The sequence below is a fragment of the Didymosphaeria variabile genome, assembly GCF_027946475.1.
Source record: "Didymosphaeria variabile strain IMI 356815 chromosome Unknown scaffold_2, whole genome shotgun sequence".
In the NCBI taxonomy this organism is placed as follows: domain Eukaryota; kingdom Fungi; phylum Ascomycota; class Dothideomycetes; order Pleosporales; family Didymosphaeriaceae; genus Didymosphaeria; species Didymosphaeria variabile.
In genome coordinates this window covers 1,179,587-1,197,652 of record NW_026611621.1, presented here as the reverse complement: position 1 = coordinate 1,197,652, position 18,066 = coordinate 1,179,587, and the positions used below count along the sequence as shown (strand labels likewise).

The following is an 18,066-nucleotide window of genomic DNA, read 5'->3' as shown; positions in this document are numbered from 1 at the left end:
CACGGCTACACTTGTTGGTCTGGCATTCCTTCGAAATGACTGCAATGCGTGCAACGATGGCCTGAAGAAGTCATAAAAGGCTAGTTAGCCATCAGACGACAAGTATGACAATGGTACTGCCTGATATGATTTCCGCTATAATTTCACCCTGCGGTCCTCCCGCTCCAACGATGTCAATCCACTCCTCAACCCCTTCAACTCTTTCCTTACGATCTTTCCCGTCGGATTCCTTGGCAACCTCACCACCTCCCAAACACCCCCTCTCAACTTTTTGTACCCGCTCACCTTCTCATCGACCTCCGTCTGGATCTGCACAAGCGCCGTCTTCCGCTCCTTTTCGCCCACCAGGTACGCTTTCAACACAACATACGCCGTCGGCAATTCTGTCAGCTGGCTTTCGTCGAACACCGGCCCGACACCTCCCTCTGCGACGTGCCGGTGCGAGTTCAAGTGCATTTCAAGCTCCGCGGGACTAACTTGGAAGCCCTTGTATTTGATGAGTTCTTTCGTGCGGCCCACGACCGCGATGACGCCCGAGGGGGATACAGTACAAACGTCACCGGTGTTATACCAGCCCTCGACGGGAAACGCATCGCGGTTAGCCTCAGCATTGAACGCGTAGCCGCGCGTGATGTTTGGGCCTCTGAGCCACATCTCTCCTGGCCCGCCCTCGGGCGCGTCGTCCCGTCCGTCGTTGACTCGCAGTGCGATTTCGATGTTCGGGAGGAGCGGCCCCACGACGTTGTCGGGCTGGACATCGTGCTTGCGTTGGTAGGCGATGTAGCCTGCGCCTTCGGTCATGCCGTAAACTTGGTTTATCCTCCACGGCGCTTTGGACATGAGGCGGTCGAACATGTCTTTCTTGAAGGGCGGACCGCCACAGTCGATTTTCTCGGCTTTGGAAAAGTCGTACCGCTCTGTTATGTCGGTGTTTGCGAAACTGAGCACCACGCTTGGCACGCCCTGGAAGATTGTAGGTTTAACTGAGTCGACGAGCTGTGCGAAGGGTTCAAGGGAGAAGGCTGGCATGGCATGGTGGTGGATGCCCATGTAGGGACCGAAGAAAAGCGGGAAGGTTGTGTTTCCGATGTGTGCGAAAGGTGTGAAGGCGACTATGCGGGAGCCGCGGTGGAACTGCGGAGCATCGTGAGCTTCGAGTTGCTTTACGTTGGAGACGAAGTTGTGGTGTGTGAGTTCTACGCCTTTAGGTTTTCCGGTCGTGCCGGAGGAAAGGTGGATGGTTGCAAGGCGCTGTCGAGTATCTGCGAATTGCGGGATCTCCAGCGCCCCTCTAAACGAGGCGAAGTCATCTGGGATGTGCTTGTAGGATCTCGAAGCTGCGCGCTCGACGATTGAAATTATCGTCGGCGCTTTCCAGGCTACACCTTGTTCTAGAAGGTCTTTCGATGCAATCGCAATAGCTTCCTCTACTTTTGGCACCACGGGCCCGTACACGACCGCGAAATCAGGCCTCGTAACCGTCAATCCGTGCGCGATCTCCGCAGCGACGATCGCGTGGTTGATTGGGCAGACTACACCGCCTGTCCAGAGTACTGCATGTACAATCTCCACATAGTCGCAGGAATTGGGTAGGATTACCGCCCAGTGTGCTTGATCTCGCGGCTTGAAGGTCTTCGATAGTCCATTGGCGATTCGTCCAGCATTCGTACGCAGTTCGTGCAGGGTGAGCGAGCGGTGGGTGAGCGAGTCTGTGGTTACAAGATGCGAGGGTGGTAGCGGCGGTGTGGTTGTTGTGTGGAGGAGTTGTGTAAGGGAGAGGGTCGTAGGGATGTCGACCTGAGTCGGAGATGTGTATGTCTTCATTTTGAGAGAGGAAAGAACGACTCCAGACGATCCATGGACATCGATGCGAACGCTCGATCAACAACAATCTTAGGAGCTCTTACCTAAGGTGCTCAGGCACGCAGCATGGCCTGACTCATGGCGACCTGCAGTCCCCAGCAACCCGATGGCTCCGGAAGGATTCGAGCTGCTCTGGGATGCTTTTCCGCACACATCAATAAAACTGAGGACAGTTGTGCAAGCATTCGTGAAGCTCCATGTTTGCGACCCCGCTTGCGGCCCGGAGCTTCAAGGTTCCCCAGGCTCTAGCGAGCTCTGGCTAGGGCGAGGCTAATGATTCAGAGTAGGTGGGAACCGCCACCCGCTCAAGCCGAGGGTGCGAGCGGGGAACACGTGGATTGTGCGGCGTAGGCGGCGTAGGCGGTGACTTGTGAAGAGGGAGGTGTAAGGACACGTTCTGGAGAGACAACAGATAGATATTGGAATCAAGAAAGAGCCCGTTGAGCGTCACGCACATTCACGCCATCAACGAGATACTTCTAGAGGTCTCGGTAGTTGGCGCATAAGGAGTTGGCTATCCAAAGGACATATTAACGATTGAGTTTGAGTGATCTCGAACGTACCACAGATTGGTCGATATCTACTCCTCACTTCCGATCCTTACCCACGCTGAACATGCCTTCGACAAGGCCCATCCGGATCGGGAATGCTTCGGGGGCGATTGGTGATGGAATTGATCAGGTGTACGTTACCAAGTTGTGAGTAGGACGAACTACTCGGACTAACCATAACAGCTATCGTCTCGCTCGCGACGGCGATGTGGACGCCATAACAGCAGATTACCTTGCCGTAAGCCACTTGCCCCCGAACTTACTCCAAGACACCACCAATTGATCTCATAATCAGGAATTCAACATCGCTTGGAAAGCCATCGAGCTTACCACGCGCCCCGACCTAGGCTATGAGCCCAATTTTCTCGAGCAAATCGCCTGGCAAGACGGCGCAGCAGCCAAGTTACTCGCGCGCAAAAATATTAGAGTTGTACACGATGGCGGGGCGTTGAATCCCGAGGGTCTGGCGCAGAAGACTGATCAATACTTTAAGAGTTTGGGGATTGAGGGGGTGACGGTGGCTTGGGTCGATGGCGACGATGTCACAGGACTTGTCAAAGAAGGAAAGCTGGGTAAGCTGATGCATCTGGATCAGAGGAGTCTCGAGCTGGGGGACCTTAGACATAAGGTCCTGGCAGCAAACGTGTACACAGGTATGACGGGCGTGATTGCTGCGCTGGAAGCCGGGGCGCAGATAATCATTTGCGGGCGGTGTACGGATGCATCGCCTGTGATGGGGTTGGCGGCATGGTGGCACGGGTGGAAGAGCACAGATTACCAGCAATTGGCGGGGAGTTTGCTCGCAGGGCATATCATCGAGTGCGGCGCGTATGTCACTGGAGGTAACTTCTGTGGTTGGAAGGAAATCGAGCAGTTGCATCATGTTGGGTACCCGATTGCGGAAATCGCCAATGATGGAACGTGTGTGATCACGAAGCCGGAACACACGAATGGTGCGGTTACGGTAGATACATGCAAGGCGCAGCTCTTGTATGAGATTCAGGGCCCGTTTTACCTCAATCCGGACGTCACAGCACGCATCGACGGCGCACAGCTCGAACAGATAGGCAAGGACCGCGTCCGTCTCACCGGTATAGTAGGCACAGCACCACCTCCCACATCCAAATTGGCGATATGTCTCCTTGGCGGCTGGCAAGCCGAAGTGTGCGGCTATGCTGCGGGCCTGGACACTCGTGAGAAACTCGCTCTGATGAAGGAGCAGGTCATGCGCGAGATTGATCCTTCAGACTTCTCAACATTCAGTATGGAGGTTTATGGAAGCAGCCCTGACAATCCAAAGTCCCAGCAAGAATGTACAGTGACGCTACGCATGTTCGTGCAGAGCGAGGACAAAGATGCAATGCTCAAGTTCAAGCGGGCAATCTTCTACAATGGGATGCAAGGGTATTGCGGACTGCATCTGGCTATGGATTGGAGGACTATGGAGCCGAAGCCGTATGTGCGGTATTTCCCCAGTCTGGTTCCGAGCGTGGGCGTGCAGATGAAGGCAAATTTTGTAGATGGGAGGGTAATCAACGTGCCACGTAAGACGAAGGAGGAGTGTGCTGAGAAGGTTGCTGAGCAACTGAGCTACGATCCTGAAGCTCCAGATTCTCTGGTCTCGTTTGGACCTACGGCGCGGAGACCGTTAGGAGATCTTGTTTTCGCGCGCTCGGGTGACAAGGGTGGAAATGCGAATGTAGGGTTTTGGGTCAGAGAACGTGCGGCATGGCCGTGGCTTAGGAGTTTCCTAACGAGGAACAAGTGCGTTGAGCTGCTGGGAGATGATTGGAAAGACAGATACAGCGTCGAGAGGTGTGAGTTTCAAGGGCTAATGGCGGTACATTTTGTCATCAAGGGCTTGCTACAGGAGGGAGTAAGTAGTAGCAGTGTGCTTGATGGGTTTGGCAAGAGTGTCGGGGAATTTTTCAGGGCGAGGCATGTGGACGTTCCGGTGGAAATGTTGGAGGCGGAGGAGACACGGCGGGTTACGATGAAGGGGAAGTTGTAGCGGGAGACTCGAAATCTTGAGAGTCCGCCCGCATTCACCTGCAACATCAGCATCACATGAATGATCTTGATAATCGTCGCTCATGTCTTCCTTAATCTCATTAACTTCTGCAATGAGACATGTCCTCAAAGTCACGTGGTCATGATCAGCAACAGCCGAGCTAGTCGGATGTTCTGCCCCGAACCGAACTCCTCCACATCAGACAACCCACGTCTGGACGCTAGCGTGTGTCACGCCGCATGATCCTTGTTCGCCATGTAGCTCTAGAATATCTTAAAACATCCCGGCTCTACCGTTACACGAAAAACCAAATTAATCGATTCACCATTTCCACACTGATCCACGATTGTCGCCAACATGGTGGCCGAGAAAGATAAGCCCATAAAAAGACCAGATGGCCGTTACGACAACGTCGATTTCACAAAAGCAATCGACTTCAAGCTTCCAACTGTAAAAGCAAGCTATTTACGGCGGGATGTGCTTCTCTTTGTAAGCTTTAGGTGCAATTTCACGCAATAGATCGATAGTAACATACCGCAGGCCAATGCAATAGGCTGTACAAAAGACGAGCTTCACTTCCTCTACGAACTCCACCCCAACTTCTCCTGCTTCCCCACCTTCCCTATAAACCTTCCTTTCAAACAAACAGACCAAGATGTCTACGACTTTTTCGCCCGCGCGCTCGTGACCGATGTTCCCGGCGTGCCGGCTTTCGACCCGCAACGCTCGGTTGACGGCGAGCGCGGCATCGAGATCCTGCAACCTATACCCGTGTCGAGCGAAAATCTTGACCTAGAAATCAGTCCTGAGATCGTGGGCGTGTACGACAAGGGCGGGAATATGATTCAAGAAATGGTGCAGAGCATGGTTGACCGGAAGAGCGGGAAGGTGTTTGCGAAGATGACGAGCAAAGCGTTTGGAATTGGGCAAGGAGGATACGGGGGCCCGCCAGGGCCAAAGACTGTGAATTATACGCCGCCAGATAGGAGGCCAGATGCCGTGCATGTTTTTCAGACGACTCAGGAAACAACGCTGCTGTACCGGCTGTGTGGAGACTATAACCCTATACATGCGGATGATGAATTTGCGCAGCAGGGAGGGTTCAAGGGCGCCTTTCTGCAAGGCTTGGGCACGTGGAACATTGCTGCTCACGGGGTGCTGAGAGAGCTGGGTGGGAGAGAGGCGGGGAGGTTGAAGAGTGTTAAAGCAAGGTTTGCGAAGGTTGTATATCCCGGGGATACATTGGAGACGAGGATGTGGAAGGTTGATGAGAAGACGGTGGATGGGAAATTTTTGGAGGAGGTTATCTTCCAGACAGTTGTGCAGGAAGATGGAAGGGTAGTGCTGAGCAATGGATTTGTGGAGTTGTGGAAGAAGGGGTTGCAGAGTAAATTGTAGATACACGCCGTGCAAGAAGTTCACTTTGACAATGCACAACTATCGATCTAAACTCTCACATTGGTGAAGCTATTCCGGAGAAATCTAGTCGCTAAATGCATGATAGATTTTGTTCAATGTTCACAGATGACTTCTCTTCCACCTCGGTTCTCTCTTCTCCTTATATGCCTGCAGTCCTTCTCTCGCATTCTCGCTCCTCAGCATGTTCTCCGCCCACAACTCCTGCCCTCTCATCGTCGCGCGACTAACGCCCGTCTCCCATGCCTCCCTTGCCGCCATCCTGGAGATAATAACGCTATCAGGACTTAAGCTCGCGATAAGCTTTGCGTACTCTATTGTCTTCTCTAACAGTTGTTCTTGCGGCACAATTTCTTTGACTAGACCCCAAGCATGCGCCTCCTCCACAGAGAGCCGGCGGCCGGTGAGGATGAGGTCCATGGCGCGGTGGTTACCGAAGAGAAGGAAGGCGCGTGGCAGAGCACCAGCAAGTGCTGAGACACCGCGTAGGACCTCGGGAAGGGCAAAGGTAGCGTTTGGCGAAGCGAATATTACGTCTGCGTTCAGGATGGCTTCAAAGCCTCCGCCTGGTCGCATCATGTCAGCCAATGCTCTGCATCTCAAAAAAGAGTCATACCATGTGCATGCCCATTACACGCAACGATAATGGGCTTCTTTCCCGCGCGGTTGCTCATTCCAGCAAATTGCCCCGGCGGATAGTCATGCGCGATATCACCTGTATCTAGGATGTCGAATCTCTGCTTCAAGTCCATGCCCGCGCAGAATGCCTTGTCGCCTGCGCCTGTAAAGACAGCTACCCGTAACTCGGGCTCTGCATCGTACCATTTCCACAGTGCGCCGAGCTCGATAGTGCCCTCTACTGGGAGGCAATTGCGGGCTTCTGGGCGGTTGATGGTGACTTGGAGAATGTGTTTTGCTGGGAATGTGATCAAGGAATGCTGGATATGCGGATGCGGTGACTCTATCCAGTCGGGCATGGGATTCTTTGTGCGTGGAGTTGTCATGTTGGCGCTTTGGGGTAGATGCAGGAGGGGATGCACAGAGAAAGCAGCGACCTCGAGTGTCGTGAAAAGAGTCGCCAGAAGATGTCGAATGGCCTAATTGAAAATCAACAGTTCTTCAGCCTCCAAAGACCACGGCGACAGAAGCTCGACGCGTTCCAAAAAGTTACCCGCGTCAGGCCCCACACCGAGGTGCAACACCCCCACCAGTGATTCATTGAGACATGATTTCCACTTCGGCCCTGCATCCGCACCCGAACAACGCTAATGATTCACTAGCAGCCCCCTCATCAAGCTGAGACATCCGGCCCCCATGGGGAATCTTAGCGACAACGTCGGACTCTGTCACCCGTGCGGAATCAACTCATTGCGAGGTCTCGAACTTTCGTTGCGAGGAGCGGAAGGACTGCAGAGCGATCTAATGATTCACGGGTTGAACGATTCAAACAGCTCTCCATGCCTCGGCGAAAGATAGCTTCCTGACTCGCCGCACTCCCCTCCACGACCGCAGAGATTCGAATTGCGATTCCGACCCGCGCAAACGCAATAACACTTTCTAGACCTGTGCCTCACATTTACGCCTCTACGCTTTTGTAAACCATCCAAGATGTCACACCCAACAACCACTCCACCGCCACCGACGCCCTCCTTTCTTAGACTCTCTTTTCCGGCCCCTCGCGTCCTGCTCATCCGGATGGACCGCCCCGAATCTCTAAATGCCATGTCCACCACCGGCCAATGGGAAATGCACTCGGTTTGGCAGTGGCTAGACGACGAGCCCAACCTCAGCGTCGCCGTCATCACCGGCACAGGCCGCGCCTTCTCCGCCGGTGCAGACCTCAAAGAGTGGAACGGCAGCATGTCCGACGATGCAGACCCGAGCAAGCGCATGGGGAACAAACCCGCTTTCATACCTCTGAGTAGGCGATTGGGCAAGAAGCCTGTGATAGCGGCGGTAAATGGGCTGGCCATGGGTGGCGGCTGCGAGTTTGTCGTGAACTGCGACTTGGTGGTTGCGAGTGAGGATGCGGTATTTGGATTGCCCGAAGTGAAGAGGGGCGTTGCGCCTATAGGAGGTGCGTTGCCGCGACTGATACGGACGGTGGGTTTGCAGAGGGCGACGGAGTTTGCGCTGATGGGAGAGCCAATCACTGCGCAGAAAGCGTTTGATTGGGGAATCGTGAACAAGGTGGTGAAGAAGGAACAGGTCGTTGATGAGGCTGTGCGGTATGCGGCTGCGATCGCAGAGAACAGCCCCGATGCGATTATATGCACGCGGGTGGGACTGAGGCAGGGATGGGAGACTGCGGCCGTAGAGAGGGCTGTGGAGCTCGTCCTAGATAGAGAATGGGCCGAGTTGCAGAAGGGCGAAAATATCAAGGAAGGCTTGAAAGCTTTTAGTGAGAAGAGGAAACCTATATGGAAAGGTAGTCGACTGTAAATATTAGTATATGTGCACAAACAGGGTACACTATGTGTAACTTGCTGAACAATTCAAAGCGATCATCTTAGGAAGCGAATCTTGGTCACCCATAGATTTTCGTGAATCCTCTTGATCTATCCGACCCACTTCATGTTCTCGATCCTACAGTCTGCCTATTCTCTCTCGTGCAAGCCGGGCTGGCAGTAACCGACGCAGCACCTTCCCATTCCCTGATTTGGGAATCTCCTCTAGTATTACAACCCCTCCTCGAAGCTTCTTATAAGCTGCAACCTTCGAATCTACGTGCTGCCGTATGTCCGCGACAATTGCATTCCTATGCATCTTCGAAGCCTTCGCGTCTGCAGTGAGCACAACATACGCAATAGGTACCTCAGTCCCCTGATCAGCGTCCCAGAGCGCGCAAACCGCACCTTCACTAACTTGCGGATGCGAGTTGAGGTGCGCTTCAAGCTCCGCCGGGGGCACTTGGTTTCTGTCCCAAACTTAGCCTCGTCTCAGACACGATCACGAAACGTACCCTTTATACTTGATCAGCTCCTTCTTCCTCTCAGTAAGCCACCAATACCCTTCCTTATCCACCCTTGCCACGTCTCCCGTCCTCATCCACTCGCCATCGAATGTCTCTCTCGTGGCCTCCTTATTCCGCAGGTAACGCCTGAATATACTCGGCCCACGCACAAGCATTTCGCCCTGCGCCCCTTCTGCTACGTCGCTGCCCTCATCGTCTACAATTCTTGCTTCAATGCCTGCAAAAAGTTTCCCGACTGACCCCACGCGGTGCGCGGACTCGGGCTTTAACATCGTGATGTTCGTTTCTGTCATGCCGTAACCCTGGAAGATCGGGGCATTGGGAAGGTGTTTTCGAAAATGCCGGATGGTGGGCGTAGGTAGGACGGCGCCGGAGCACATGATGTATTTTACATTTTGCAATCGGGATAGGTCGAAGGAGGTTTGTTTGGAAATTTGGACGGCGATGGTAGGGAGGATGCGGAGGGCGTTTGACTGGGTTTGGGCAGATAATTCGAGATAGGATTGGAGTGTGTATTTCTTCTGAAGCATAGTGTAGAGACCCATCCACGTTCCCATCAGGACGACGGTCACGAGACCTTGATTGTGGTTTGAGTGATATGTTTGGATATGGATGGACAGGGTCGGAATTACCATAGATGTGACACAAGGGCGCGAAGAACACACCGCGAATACTGGCATCCCAGTAGTGAGGCTCGGTCGATCGAATGCTGAGCATAGAGGCTACTAAGTTGTAGTGCGATAGCTCGACACCCTTTGCTTTACCACTTGTGCCGGAACTAAAGCACACAACAGCCGTGTATTCCCTGCTATCTCTTTGCGATAAGTCGAGTGCTGGTAGGAAGGTATTCTGGTCGAAGACCACCTCGGCACTGATATCCTTCGTTGCATTAGCAGCTGTAGGGCCTGCGTAATCCCCTATACGCACGTTCTCGAACGGAGACCGAGCGCCGTGCAATGATACAGACCGCAGTCCACTCAGGCCCTGCCTCCTCGCTGCACCGAACAAGGTAGACCATGTGGTCCCATCTGCGACCAAAACTTTCGGCTGCGATACTTCCAAAAAATGTGCCATTTCGTGCTCTGTGCTTAGAGGATTCGCCAATCTGAATCCCGTCAATGGGTAACCTTGATATGTGCATGCGTAGAATCTCTTACACGGCTGTCCCTCCGCACCAGAGCACCGCGTGTATCAACCTCACAACATCAACCTTATGTTTCATCAGCATTTCACATCCCCTCAACCCAGATTACGACAACCTCATTACCGAGTTAGGCGCACATATGCAGACCACGTCTCCTTCCTCTACTCCCGCTACATTCCGCAACCCATACGCCCCCCTCGCACTATCCTCTCTAATTGCAGCATACGTAATCTTCCCTCCCGTCCAATCATCTTCGCAGATTACCTTATCGCCCTCAACGTCGTCGGGGTTGTACAATTGTAACAGCTGCGAGAGGGACAAATTCGTAGGAACCTGAGGGGGTGGGTAGGGAGATGTGTAGATTCTGGGGGAGGACATGGTCGGGTTGCGGACATTGCTCTGCATTCGTGCAGGTTCAGATGTTGCGATTTTGGAGAGCGTGTATTGGTAGTTGGCGATGGCTTGATGGGGTTTAGGCTCAGTTTGAGGACCCCGTGGGAGGAAGCGCGGAGGGACGGCATGTGGGTCGCGGTGATCAGGGTATTGATGCGCTAGACGGGCGGGCTCGGTTGTACTTTTCCATGCGAGCTATGTCTAGCGTTGCATGAGAGGGTCAACAATTCTGCTGGCCTGGCTCGAAGACAGATGTCACTGTGTTTTAGACTAGGCGTCCGTGTATGCCGTGTGATCGGAGCTGACATCGTGTAGTCGGAATGTGTCTTCGTTAGCACCGCAATGAGTCATTTCGGTAGAGGAACGGCGTAGAGAATCGTCGAGGAAATGAAGCGCAGTTAAAACGTTTGCGACGACAAGACTCGTACGAGTGGATATGCGCCATGTCCGAAAAGACAGTCTAGAGTCTACACGACCCAACAAAGAGGGAAGGAAGCATGCGCAGATACCGACGGTACGGTTGTTACAGGCACCCAGCATGCGGAGACATGTCGCGACATTCGACAATTTGCCTCCCGCGCATTCCACGAATAACTAATCGCGGAGGCTGGCGGCAATGGCTTGTCCAACGCTTTGGCCAAGTGAGTCGAGCGGCAGCTTGCCATCCGATCTTTTTCCCACGCGGGGACCCCGCGCGCTGTAACGACCTATCGTAACGCTGTAGGCGGCTAGGAAGAGGAAGGTCCAAGACGCAGCCTGAGCGCCACCTTTGGCAAGCATCTCCCGGCGCCTGTCATATAGAAGGAACGAGCCGAGACAACTGATTCACGCGCGACTCGGCCTTCCTCTTCCTCCCTAACCTGCTCGTCGTATAGGGCCAGTAAAGAGTCCCGGCACTGTAGGCTACCCCGGACAACTTCGCACAGTCCCCGGTCGTAGCGAGTACTCACAGGTCTTCAGACCCCCCGTTTCCTCTTCAAAATTCCCAGCCTTTTCTATCGAACTCAAATGGCAATGGAGCGAAGATCGTCAGAAGAGAAGCGGGCCCAGAAGGACCACGTCGTGGAGGAAGAGTACGCGTATTCTGACTCGGATGCGCTTTCTATCAAAGATGCCGCTCGAGGCGACAACCTGCCCGACAATTACTTCCTGAGCGTAGCATTCATCGGAACCGTCGCGGGCCTATGTCTTGGGCAGATAGCAGCATACATTTTCCTCATCCTGCCGACGAATGTACTCACTTTTATCGACGAGGTAAGCCACCCTTCTCTCCGACACTATCCGCATGCTGATTGGTGATCAGGATATCGGTCCTAGCAAGAATCTAGCATGGACCAACATCGCCAGAACTCTGGCGGAGAGCACAATGTTCTTGGTATCTGGACGTTTGAGCGATCTATTTGGCCGTCGCTGGTTCTTCATCGGCGGTAATGTCGTCTGTCTAATCGGAGTTATCGTTGGTGCATGTGCGAAGAACGTCGACACCCTGATCGTCGCGTCTGCGGTGTATGGATTGGGAGAATGCATCCAGCTGAGTTTCGGTGTGGCTATTGGAGAATTGGTGAAGAATAAACATAGGCCCGTTGTCGTAAGTAGCTCTCAAGTTCGAGGTTGCTTCGAGCTGACCATAGTAGATGTCGTTCATCTTCGCGACATCAGCCCCGATTGCCACCTTCGGTCCCAAGATTGCCAGAGCTTTCGTCCAGAATCCGTCTCTGGGCTGGCGCTGGACATACTATCTGAGTAAGTTGTCACCCATCAATCCGAGATAATGGCTCCGAAGCTCATCACATCAGACATCATCGTTGTTGGACTGGCGATTATCCTCCTTTTCTTCTGCTACCACCCACCTACTTTCGATCTACTGCACGAACATAAATCAAAGAAGCAGCAGATGAAGGAGCTTGACTACCCAGGGATGTTTCTGTGGACCGCGGGACTGGTGCTCTTCCTCATGGGTATCTCTTGGGTACGTCTGGTGCGCCTCGTCGAAACATTCGAAACTAATGAGAGTAGGGAGGAGGCATCTACCCATGGAAGTCGGCTGCAGTCATTTGCGCGATCGTCATCGGCGCTGCTTGTCTCATTGCTTTTGGCTTCTGGGAGGCTTATGGGAATGTCAAGTATCCCTTGATGCCCATGAAGTTCTTCAAAAACCGAGGCTTCATATCACTCGTAGCTTGCGCTACAGGTAAGCATCATCGTTTGTTCGGCGGCCGGACACTGACAAGCTCCAGTTGCCTCGATGTTCTACTATTCTGCAGTATTGCTTTGGCCCCAGCAGGTCGCGGTCATGTATACCACTGATGTTGATTACGCTGGCTGGTTGTCTGTAAGTATAAAAGAATCACTCGTATCCTTTTAAGCTAATCATATTCAGTGCACCGTGTCCGCAGCAACTGCACTGGGACAGATTGCTGCTGGTGGAATGATCAAAGTCTTCGGCAAGACGCGATACTGGCTCATACTCTCTGCCTTCGGCATGGTCGCGTTTGTTTCTTCGTGCGCCTCATTGACCCCAAGCACTTTGAATCGAGGCATCGCTTTCACCATTATTGGTCCGTTCTTCGTCGGCTTCATTGAGTTGGCTGCTTTGGCTCTAGCCCCGCTCTTCTGCAAGGCCGAGGAGATTGGCGTATCATCAGGCATGCTTGCGTCTATTCGTGCCGCCGGTCAGTTCACTTCATATTGTCTCTTTGTACGTTGCTGACCATTTCAGGTGGTTCGGTCGCCGTCGCTGTATACTCTACCATTTTGACCAACAGACTGGCAACCACAATTCCTACTGTCGTTGGCGGTGCCGCGACTGCTGCAGGCCTGCCTGCCTCTGATGTTCCTGGAGTGCTCGCAGCCGTTGCAGCGGGTACTGTCGCAGAGGCTCCTGGAGTTAACACGTCCATTCTTACCGCCATCGCCGGGGCTGTACCTATCGCATACAGTCAGGCTTTCAAGACCGTCTACCTCGCTTCGCTGGGCTTTGGAGGTATCGCGATCATTGGCAGCCTGCTGACTGTGGACCCCGAGAAGCATCTGACGGACAAGGTCGAGAGGCGTCTCCATGGCATGGGAGCTGGAAAGGCGGTAGAGAGTCAAGAGAAAGCGGCTGCAGCTTGAGGCTGCGTTTGATCCTCTTAGTGAATATGTGCCCATGAAAAGTTGTATTAGAAAGTCGCTTCTCTGCATAGAATGTATATGACCGCACCGCTGTAGATCATGCCTGGTGATGGCGCACATACAGTCGGCGAGAGCTATGTGGCCCTTCCTCCACACATGATGAGCAACATTGCTTTAGCCTCGCGATAGTGACAGGTCCGCGCTTTCCAATAACCTTGCTAAAGAGCTGCCCTTAAATTCCCTAGGCTCGTTGATATTGCTGCAAGTCACCTCCGTCGCCGGCACCACGTGGGAGCTGTCGGGACAATGTGAATTTCGGTCGCCTGTATGTTGACGACCGTAGTCGATGGAAATGGAATCTTTTAGCATCAAAGTTTCAGATTGTACCAAGCTTCAACTTTTACTTTTGATGGGATGAAAGTATTCTTTCTCAACAGCATCTGCATGTAGAACACGGGAGGTAAAAAAGGTCGGAAAACTTTGCAAGAAGGATAATTAGGACGACACCAAATTAGACCATAGGTCAGAAACTTTTGTCACTATCATTGATGTTTCATCTGTTACGATAATTACTGAAAATCGCAAGGAGAGTTGAAGATATCGACCCCCACGCCCCGCTGAAGTCACTGCCCCACGTTCTCATCACAAAATGGGCGCTTGCAACCAGCATGATTGCTCTCTTTCTGTTCGATTTTCTTTTAATGTCTAGTCTAGTCTGAATTCAGTACTACAAGGACTCCAGGTGCATGCATACTGTGTATGCGTACTGTGCATGCGTATGCGTATGCTAGAGCCTGCTCCAGCCGGATATAGACAGGCTAGTCCTGCACGCCCCACATTATCCAACAGCAAGTTAAACTTGCCTCGGTACAACGTTTTCACACGCTCCTCTTGCCTTTCTTCTTTCAACATATCTCAATCGAATAACGTGATTCTGACAGGTTGCGCTCTGCGACTACAGTCAGATCAAGCAGCCTCAAGCCTTGGGAGAGCTTTGTTCACTTACCGCTCCATACGCCAAAGCAGTCCGTCAACATGCCCAATCTTGTGGTCGTCGTCCAATTGCCCTTCGCAAGCAGTACTGCTAGAGATTCGGTAACATATACAGTTGAACGCAAAAGTACGACACTGACGCAACATAGGCGTTGGAAAAGCTACGCACAATCGCCAAATTTGCGAAGGATAATGAGCCAGAAACCCTTAAGTACTTCATCTCCGCATCTCGAGGCGAGTCGGAAGAGAATAAGCTGTTTGTGGTAGAAGAGTAATTAACCATAGCTTTATCATTCAGCTTAAGAGACTGATGAATGTAGGTACACTTCGCAAGCGGCTTTCGATGCGCACTTGGCTGTCGAGCCCGTGAAGGACATGGTGGCATGGCTAACGGCGAATCCCAAGAATATTGACGGCGAAGCGACCGTAACAGTGTCCGAAAACTATTCTTCCTTCACAAGACCTGAAATATTGAAGGCGACCGACCCCTGGATCTGCTACGCTTCTATCGAGTACAAGGAAGGGAAGCGATCTGAAGCACTGGAGCCTTGGAAACATGTCACTTCCGAAACAGAGAAGAATGAAGCAGAAACACTGAGCTACAGTATCTTGAAGGATACGGGTCATCCAGAAACGATCAAGACGATCGAGGTATATGCAAGCCAGGAATACTTCAAAGAGGTGCATGTTCCAAGCAAGGCTGTTCAGGAGAATGCGAAGAATTACGGAGACGAGATTCGAGTTTCCCTCAAACACGCTTTCCTAAAGTATCAGACAGGATTCTTGGGCAGATAGGATCTTGCATAAGGCACCAAATAGAGCGTGTCCAAGGCATCTTACTCCTACAACTAGATATGTTTGGTGCTAGGTTACTAACGTACCCACATCTTCGTTCACAGGGTCGCACGTTCATAGCGCAGCCTATGCGGGAAAGCCCGCTACTTCCGCGTTACGCGGCCCATGTACATGTGTACTAGCACATTTTATTATCTGCTCGATGCGCGATCGTTCGCTGCTCGATAGAGGAGCAACTGATGGTCACAGGGGCAGGAACGGGTGGGGTCATACCAAGCTAATGAATCATTAGGATATTATTACCCCACCCTTCTCGAATGATTCACTAGCTACCCTCGCCACGGGATGATCCACTCTGTGCTTCTCTCAGAATTGTCGGAAACGTTTTGCATTCGGGTTGATCTCGAGACCCTTCGTTATGCAGCTTGCCTGATATTGCCGGTATCATCAAACAATCAGCTTTGGTCTCTGGCCATTTCCAACAAAGCTAATTACCTAGGGTTTCTGCGCCGAGCGACATACGTGTGGTCCGACTGGTGGCTGACCCTTGCGCTGGTATACCGATCATGTAGGTGTAGCCTGATGGTCGAGATATTCGTACTTATAACCCCGCCCTACCTCCCTCTGGCTTCTGTTTCTAGTCTTCTCACTTGATATCTCCGTACTAGTACTTGTCCTTCAGGTCTTTTTGATCTTCCGTCTTCAATATGGCTCCTCCCGTCGAGAACGGTGTCAACGTTTCAGTCGCCAACGGGGCAAACGGCGCCAACGGCTCTCAGAAGAGGCCTATCTACGTCGCAGGTTGCTCCGGAGGTGTGTATGATAGAAAACGAGCCATCGAAGACATGGCGAAGGTAAAATCCACCTCACCGTGTCACTAGAGGTTACTGACAGTCGTAGAACGAACCGCATGTCGACGTGATTACCGGTGATTGGATGTCAGAATGCAACATGACCCTCCGAGGATCAGACAAGCGGGACAAGCTCGCAAAGAAGCAACTTTCGGCCGTCGGTGCTGCCTACGAGCCATACTTCCTTGAGGAAGTCGACCCCGCCATTCCATGGCTTGCGAAGAACAAGACGAAGATTTGCGTAAACGCAGGCGCAAGTGATGTTGAGGGTCTAGCCAACGAGGTGAAAAAGCTGGTCGCTAAGCACGGTGTGGATCTCAAGGTGGCATTTGTCGATGGTGATGATTGCACGGATGCTGTCTTGGAATTATACCGCAAGGGCGAGAATTTCCCCAATCTCCCGGCCGGCAAGAACATCCAAGACTGGCCCTTTGAGCCGATATGCGCTCAATGCTATCTCGGTGCCACGGGTATTGCAACTTGCTTTGCCGGTAAGTATATCTCGTTCGCTTCGGTAAATTTATGCTAACATTACTCTAGCTGGTGCGGATATTGTTGTCTGTGGTCGCGTGGCCGATGCTTCTCCTACCGTTGGTGCCGCAATGTGGTGGCATGGTTGGACGCGTGAAAAAAACATCCAGGAAGTCGCTTCAGCGCTGATGGTTGGCCACGTGATTGAATGCTCGACATATGCTACGGGAGGTTATTACAGTGGTTTCAAGGATCTTGGTGTTAAGGACACTGACATGGGCTATCCTATTGCTGCCATCGAGGCAAACGGTGAGGCAGTGTATACCATGGAGAAGGTAAGTCAGACCCTTGAGCTTATGGTTTAGACAGAGTCCTGACCTGTCTTCAGGGCAAACACGGCTTGGTAAACATTCAGACTATCGCTAGTCAGCTTCTCTACGAGATTCAGGGATCTTACTACTACAACTCCGATGTCACCGCCCAGATCGAGAATGTAAAGCTCGAGCAAGTTGGTGAGAACGCTGTGCGAATGTCCGGTATCAAGGGCCTTCCTGCTCCTCCAACAACCAAGGTGGGAATCACAGCAAAGGGTGGTTATCAGGCGGAGTTCCACTTCTATCTCACTGGCCTGGATATCGAGGAGAAAGCCAAGATGATAGAGAGGCAGACACTTGCGGCGATGGGCGACTATGCCAAGGAGTTCACCTGCCTGAAGTTCCAAATTGCCGGAGCTGTCCCCGAAGACCCGCAGTCGCAAAACGAGGCTACAGTTGACTTGAGAATTTTTGCCCAGACCCAGAATGCTGATATGCTTTCTGCTGGTGCCATGATCGACTCCGACCGCGGCTCGTTTGCGCGCTTTTGTATTGAAAACCTGTTGCAAGGCTACCCTGGATCTACCATGGCGCCCGACATGCGTACCGCGATGGGCAGACCTTTCTTCGAATACTGGGTCAGCCTGATGCCCCAGGAATTTGTCAAGGAGCAGGCTCACCTACCAGACGGCACTGTGGTCGACATCCCGTCTCCAACAGTGACGCAGGAGTATGACTTCAACCAGCCCTCGTACAACACCCAAAATCCTGTCGATCTGTCCTCATTTGGACCCACGACTCGCGCGCCGCTCGGTTACGTGGTGATGGGCCGCTCGGGGGACAAATCATCCAACTGCAACCTTGGTCTCTTCGTTCGTCACGAAGACGAGTACGATTGGCTGCGCACGCTCCTCAGTATTGAGAAAATTCGCGAGCTTCTTGGAAAGGATGACTCAGGCAAGAACATTGACCGTTGTGAGATGCCCAATATTTACGCTGTACATTTCTTACTCCGAGACCACCTTGACCGCGGATTCAACGCCACAAGTGGATTCGACAGCTTGGGTAAGAACCTCTGCGAGTACATCAGGTGTAGATATGTGGATATTCCCAACAAGTTCTTGGAGCGTGGTCGCGTTTGAGCGGGCGGAAATTGCATGGTCTGTGAGCCGGTAG

General features: G+C 52.5%; 9 protein-coding genes across 9 annotated transcripts; 6 read left to right on the top strand and 3 right to left on the bottom strand.

The window, feature by feature from the left end:
* Positions 1-135: 135 nt before the first annotated feature.
* Positions 136-1,824, bottom strand: N0V89_002098 (uncharacterized protein; the record flags this gene model as incomplete). The annotated part of the gene is made up of 1 exon (XM_056210908.1): positions 136-1,824. The coding sequence occupies one exon, from the start codon at positions 1,822-1,824 to the stop codon at positions 136-138; it is 1,689 nt and encodes a 562-aa protein (XP_056074381.1).
* Positions 1,825-2,478: 654 nt separating this feature from the next.
* On the top strand, positions 2,479-4,425 carry N0V89_002097 (uncharacterized protein; the record flags this gene model as incomplete). Its single annotated transcript, XM_056210907.1, has 3 exons — positions 2,479-2,561; positions 2,598-2,652; positions 2,710-4,425. The coding sequence occupies 3 exons, from the start codon at positions 2,479-2,481 to the stop codon at positions 4,423-4,425; spliced, it is 1,854 nt and encodes a 617-aa protein (XP_056074380.1).
* A 357-nt stretch (positions 4,426-4,782) lies between these two features.
* On the top strand, positions 4,783-5,823 carry N0V89_002096 (uncharacterized protein; the record flags this gene model as incomplete). Its single annotated transcript, XM_056210906.1, has 2 exons — positions 4,783-4,914; positions 4,966-5,823. 2 exons carry the CDS (start codon positions 4,783-4,785, stop codon positions 5,821-5,823), a joined length of 990 nt encoding a protein of 329 aa, XP_056074379.1.
* A 120-nt stretch (positions 5,824-5,943) lies between these two features.
* N0V89_002095 (uncharacterized protein) lies at positions 5,944-6,818 on the bottom strand (the record flags this gene model as incomplete). The annotated part of the gene is made up of 2 exons (XM_056210905.1): positions 5,944-6,407; positions 6,458-6,818. The coding sequence occupies 2 exons, from the start codon at positions 6,816-6,818 to the stop codon at positions 5,944-5,946; spliced, it is 825 nt and encodes a 274-aa protein (XP_056074378.1).
* Positions 6,819-7,563: 745 nt separating this feature from the next.
* N0V89_002094 (uncharacterized protein) lies at positions 7,564-8,283 on the top strand (the record flags this gene model as incomplete). Its single annotated transcript, XM_056210904.1, has 1 exon — positions 7,564-8,283. One exon carries the CDS (start codon positions 7,564-7,566, stop codon positions 8,281-8,283), a length of 720 nt encoding a protein of 239 aa, XP_056074377.1.
* A 507-nt stretch (positions 8,284-8,790) lies between these two features.
* Positions 8,791-9,889, bottom strand: N0V89_002093 (uncharacterized protein; the record flags this gene model as incomplete). The annotated part of the gene is made up of 3 exons (XM_056210903.1): positions 8,791-9,392; positions 9,448-9,694; positions 9,743-9,889. The coding sequence occupies 3 exons, from the start codon at positions 9,887-9,889 to the stop codon at positions 8,791-8,793; spliced, it is 996 nt and encodes a 331-aa protein (XP_056074376.1).
* Positions 9,890-11,360: 1,471 nt separating this feature from the next.
* N0V89_002092 (uncharacterized protein) lies at positions 11,361-13,466 on the top strand (the record flags this gene model as incomplete). The annotated part of the gene is made up of 8 exons (XM_056210902.1): positions 11,361-11,606; positions 11,656-11,940; positions 11,987-12,095; positions 12,149-12,321; positions 12,369-12,543; positions 12,590-12,684; positions 12,733-13,024; positions 13,072-13,466. 8 exons carry the CDS (start codon positions 11,361-11,363, stop codon positions 13,464-13,466), a joined length of 1,770 nt encoding a protein of 589 aa, XP_056074375.1.
* Positions 13,467-14,501: 1,035 nt separating this feature from the next.
* Positions 14,502-15,254, top strand: N0V89_002091 (uncharacterized protein; the record flags this gene model as incomplete). Its single annotated transcript, XM_056210901.1, has 3 exons — positions 14,502-14,561; positions 14,609-14,730; positions 14,780-15,254. The coding sequence occupies 3 exons, from the start codon at positions 14,502-14,504 to the stop codon at positions 15,252-15,254; spliced, it is 657 nt and encodes a 218-aa protein (XP_056074374.1).
* Positions 15,255-15,961: 707 nt separating this feature from the next.
* Positions 15,962-18,032, top strand: N0V89_002090 (uncharacterized protein; the record flags this gene model as incomplete). The annotated part of the gene is made up of 4 exons (XM_056210900.1): positions 15,962-16,108; positions 16,155-16,596; positions 16,646-16,911; positions 16,965-18,032. The coding sequence occupies 4 exons, from the start codon at positions 15,962-15,964 to the stop codon at positions 18,030-18,032; spliced, it is 1,923 nt and encodes a 640-aa protein (XP_056074373.1).
* Between the last annotated feature and the right edge of the window lie 34 nt (positions 18,033-18,066).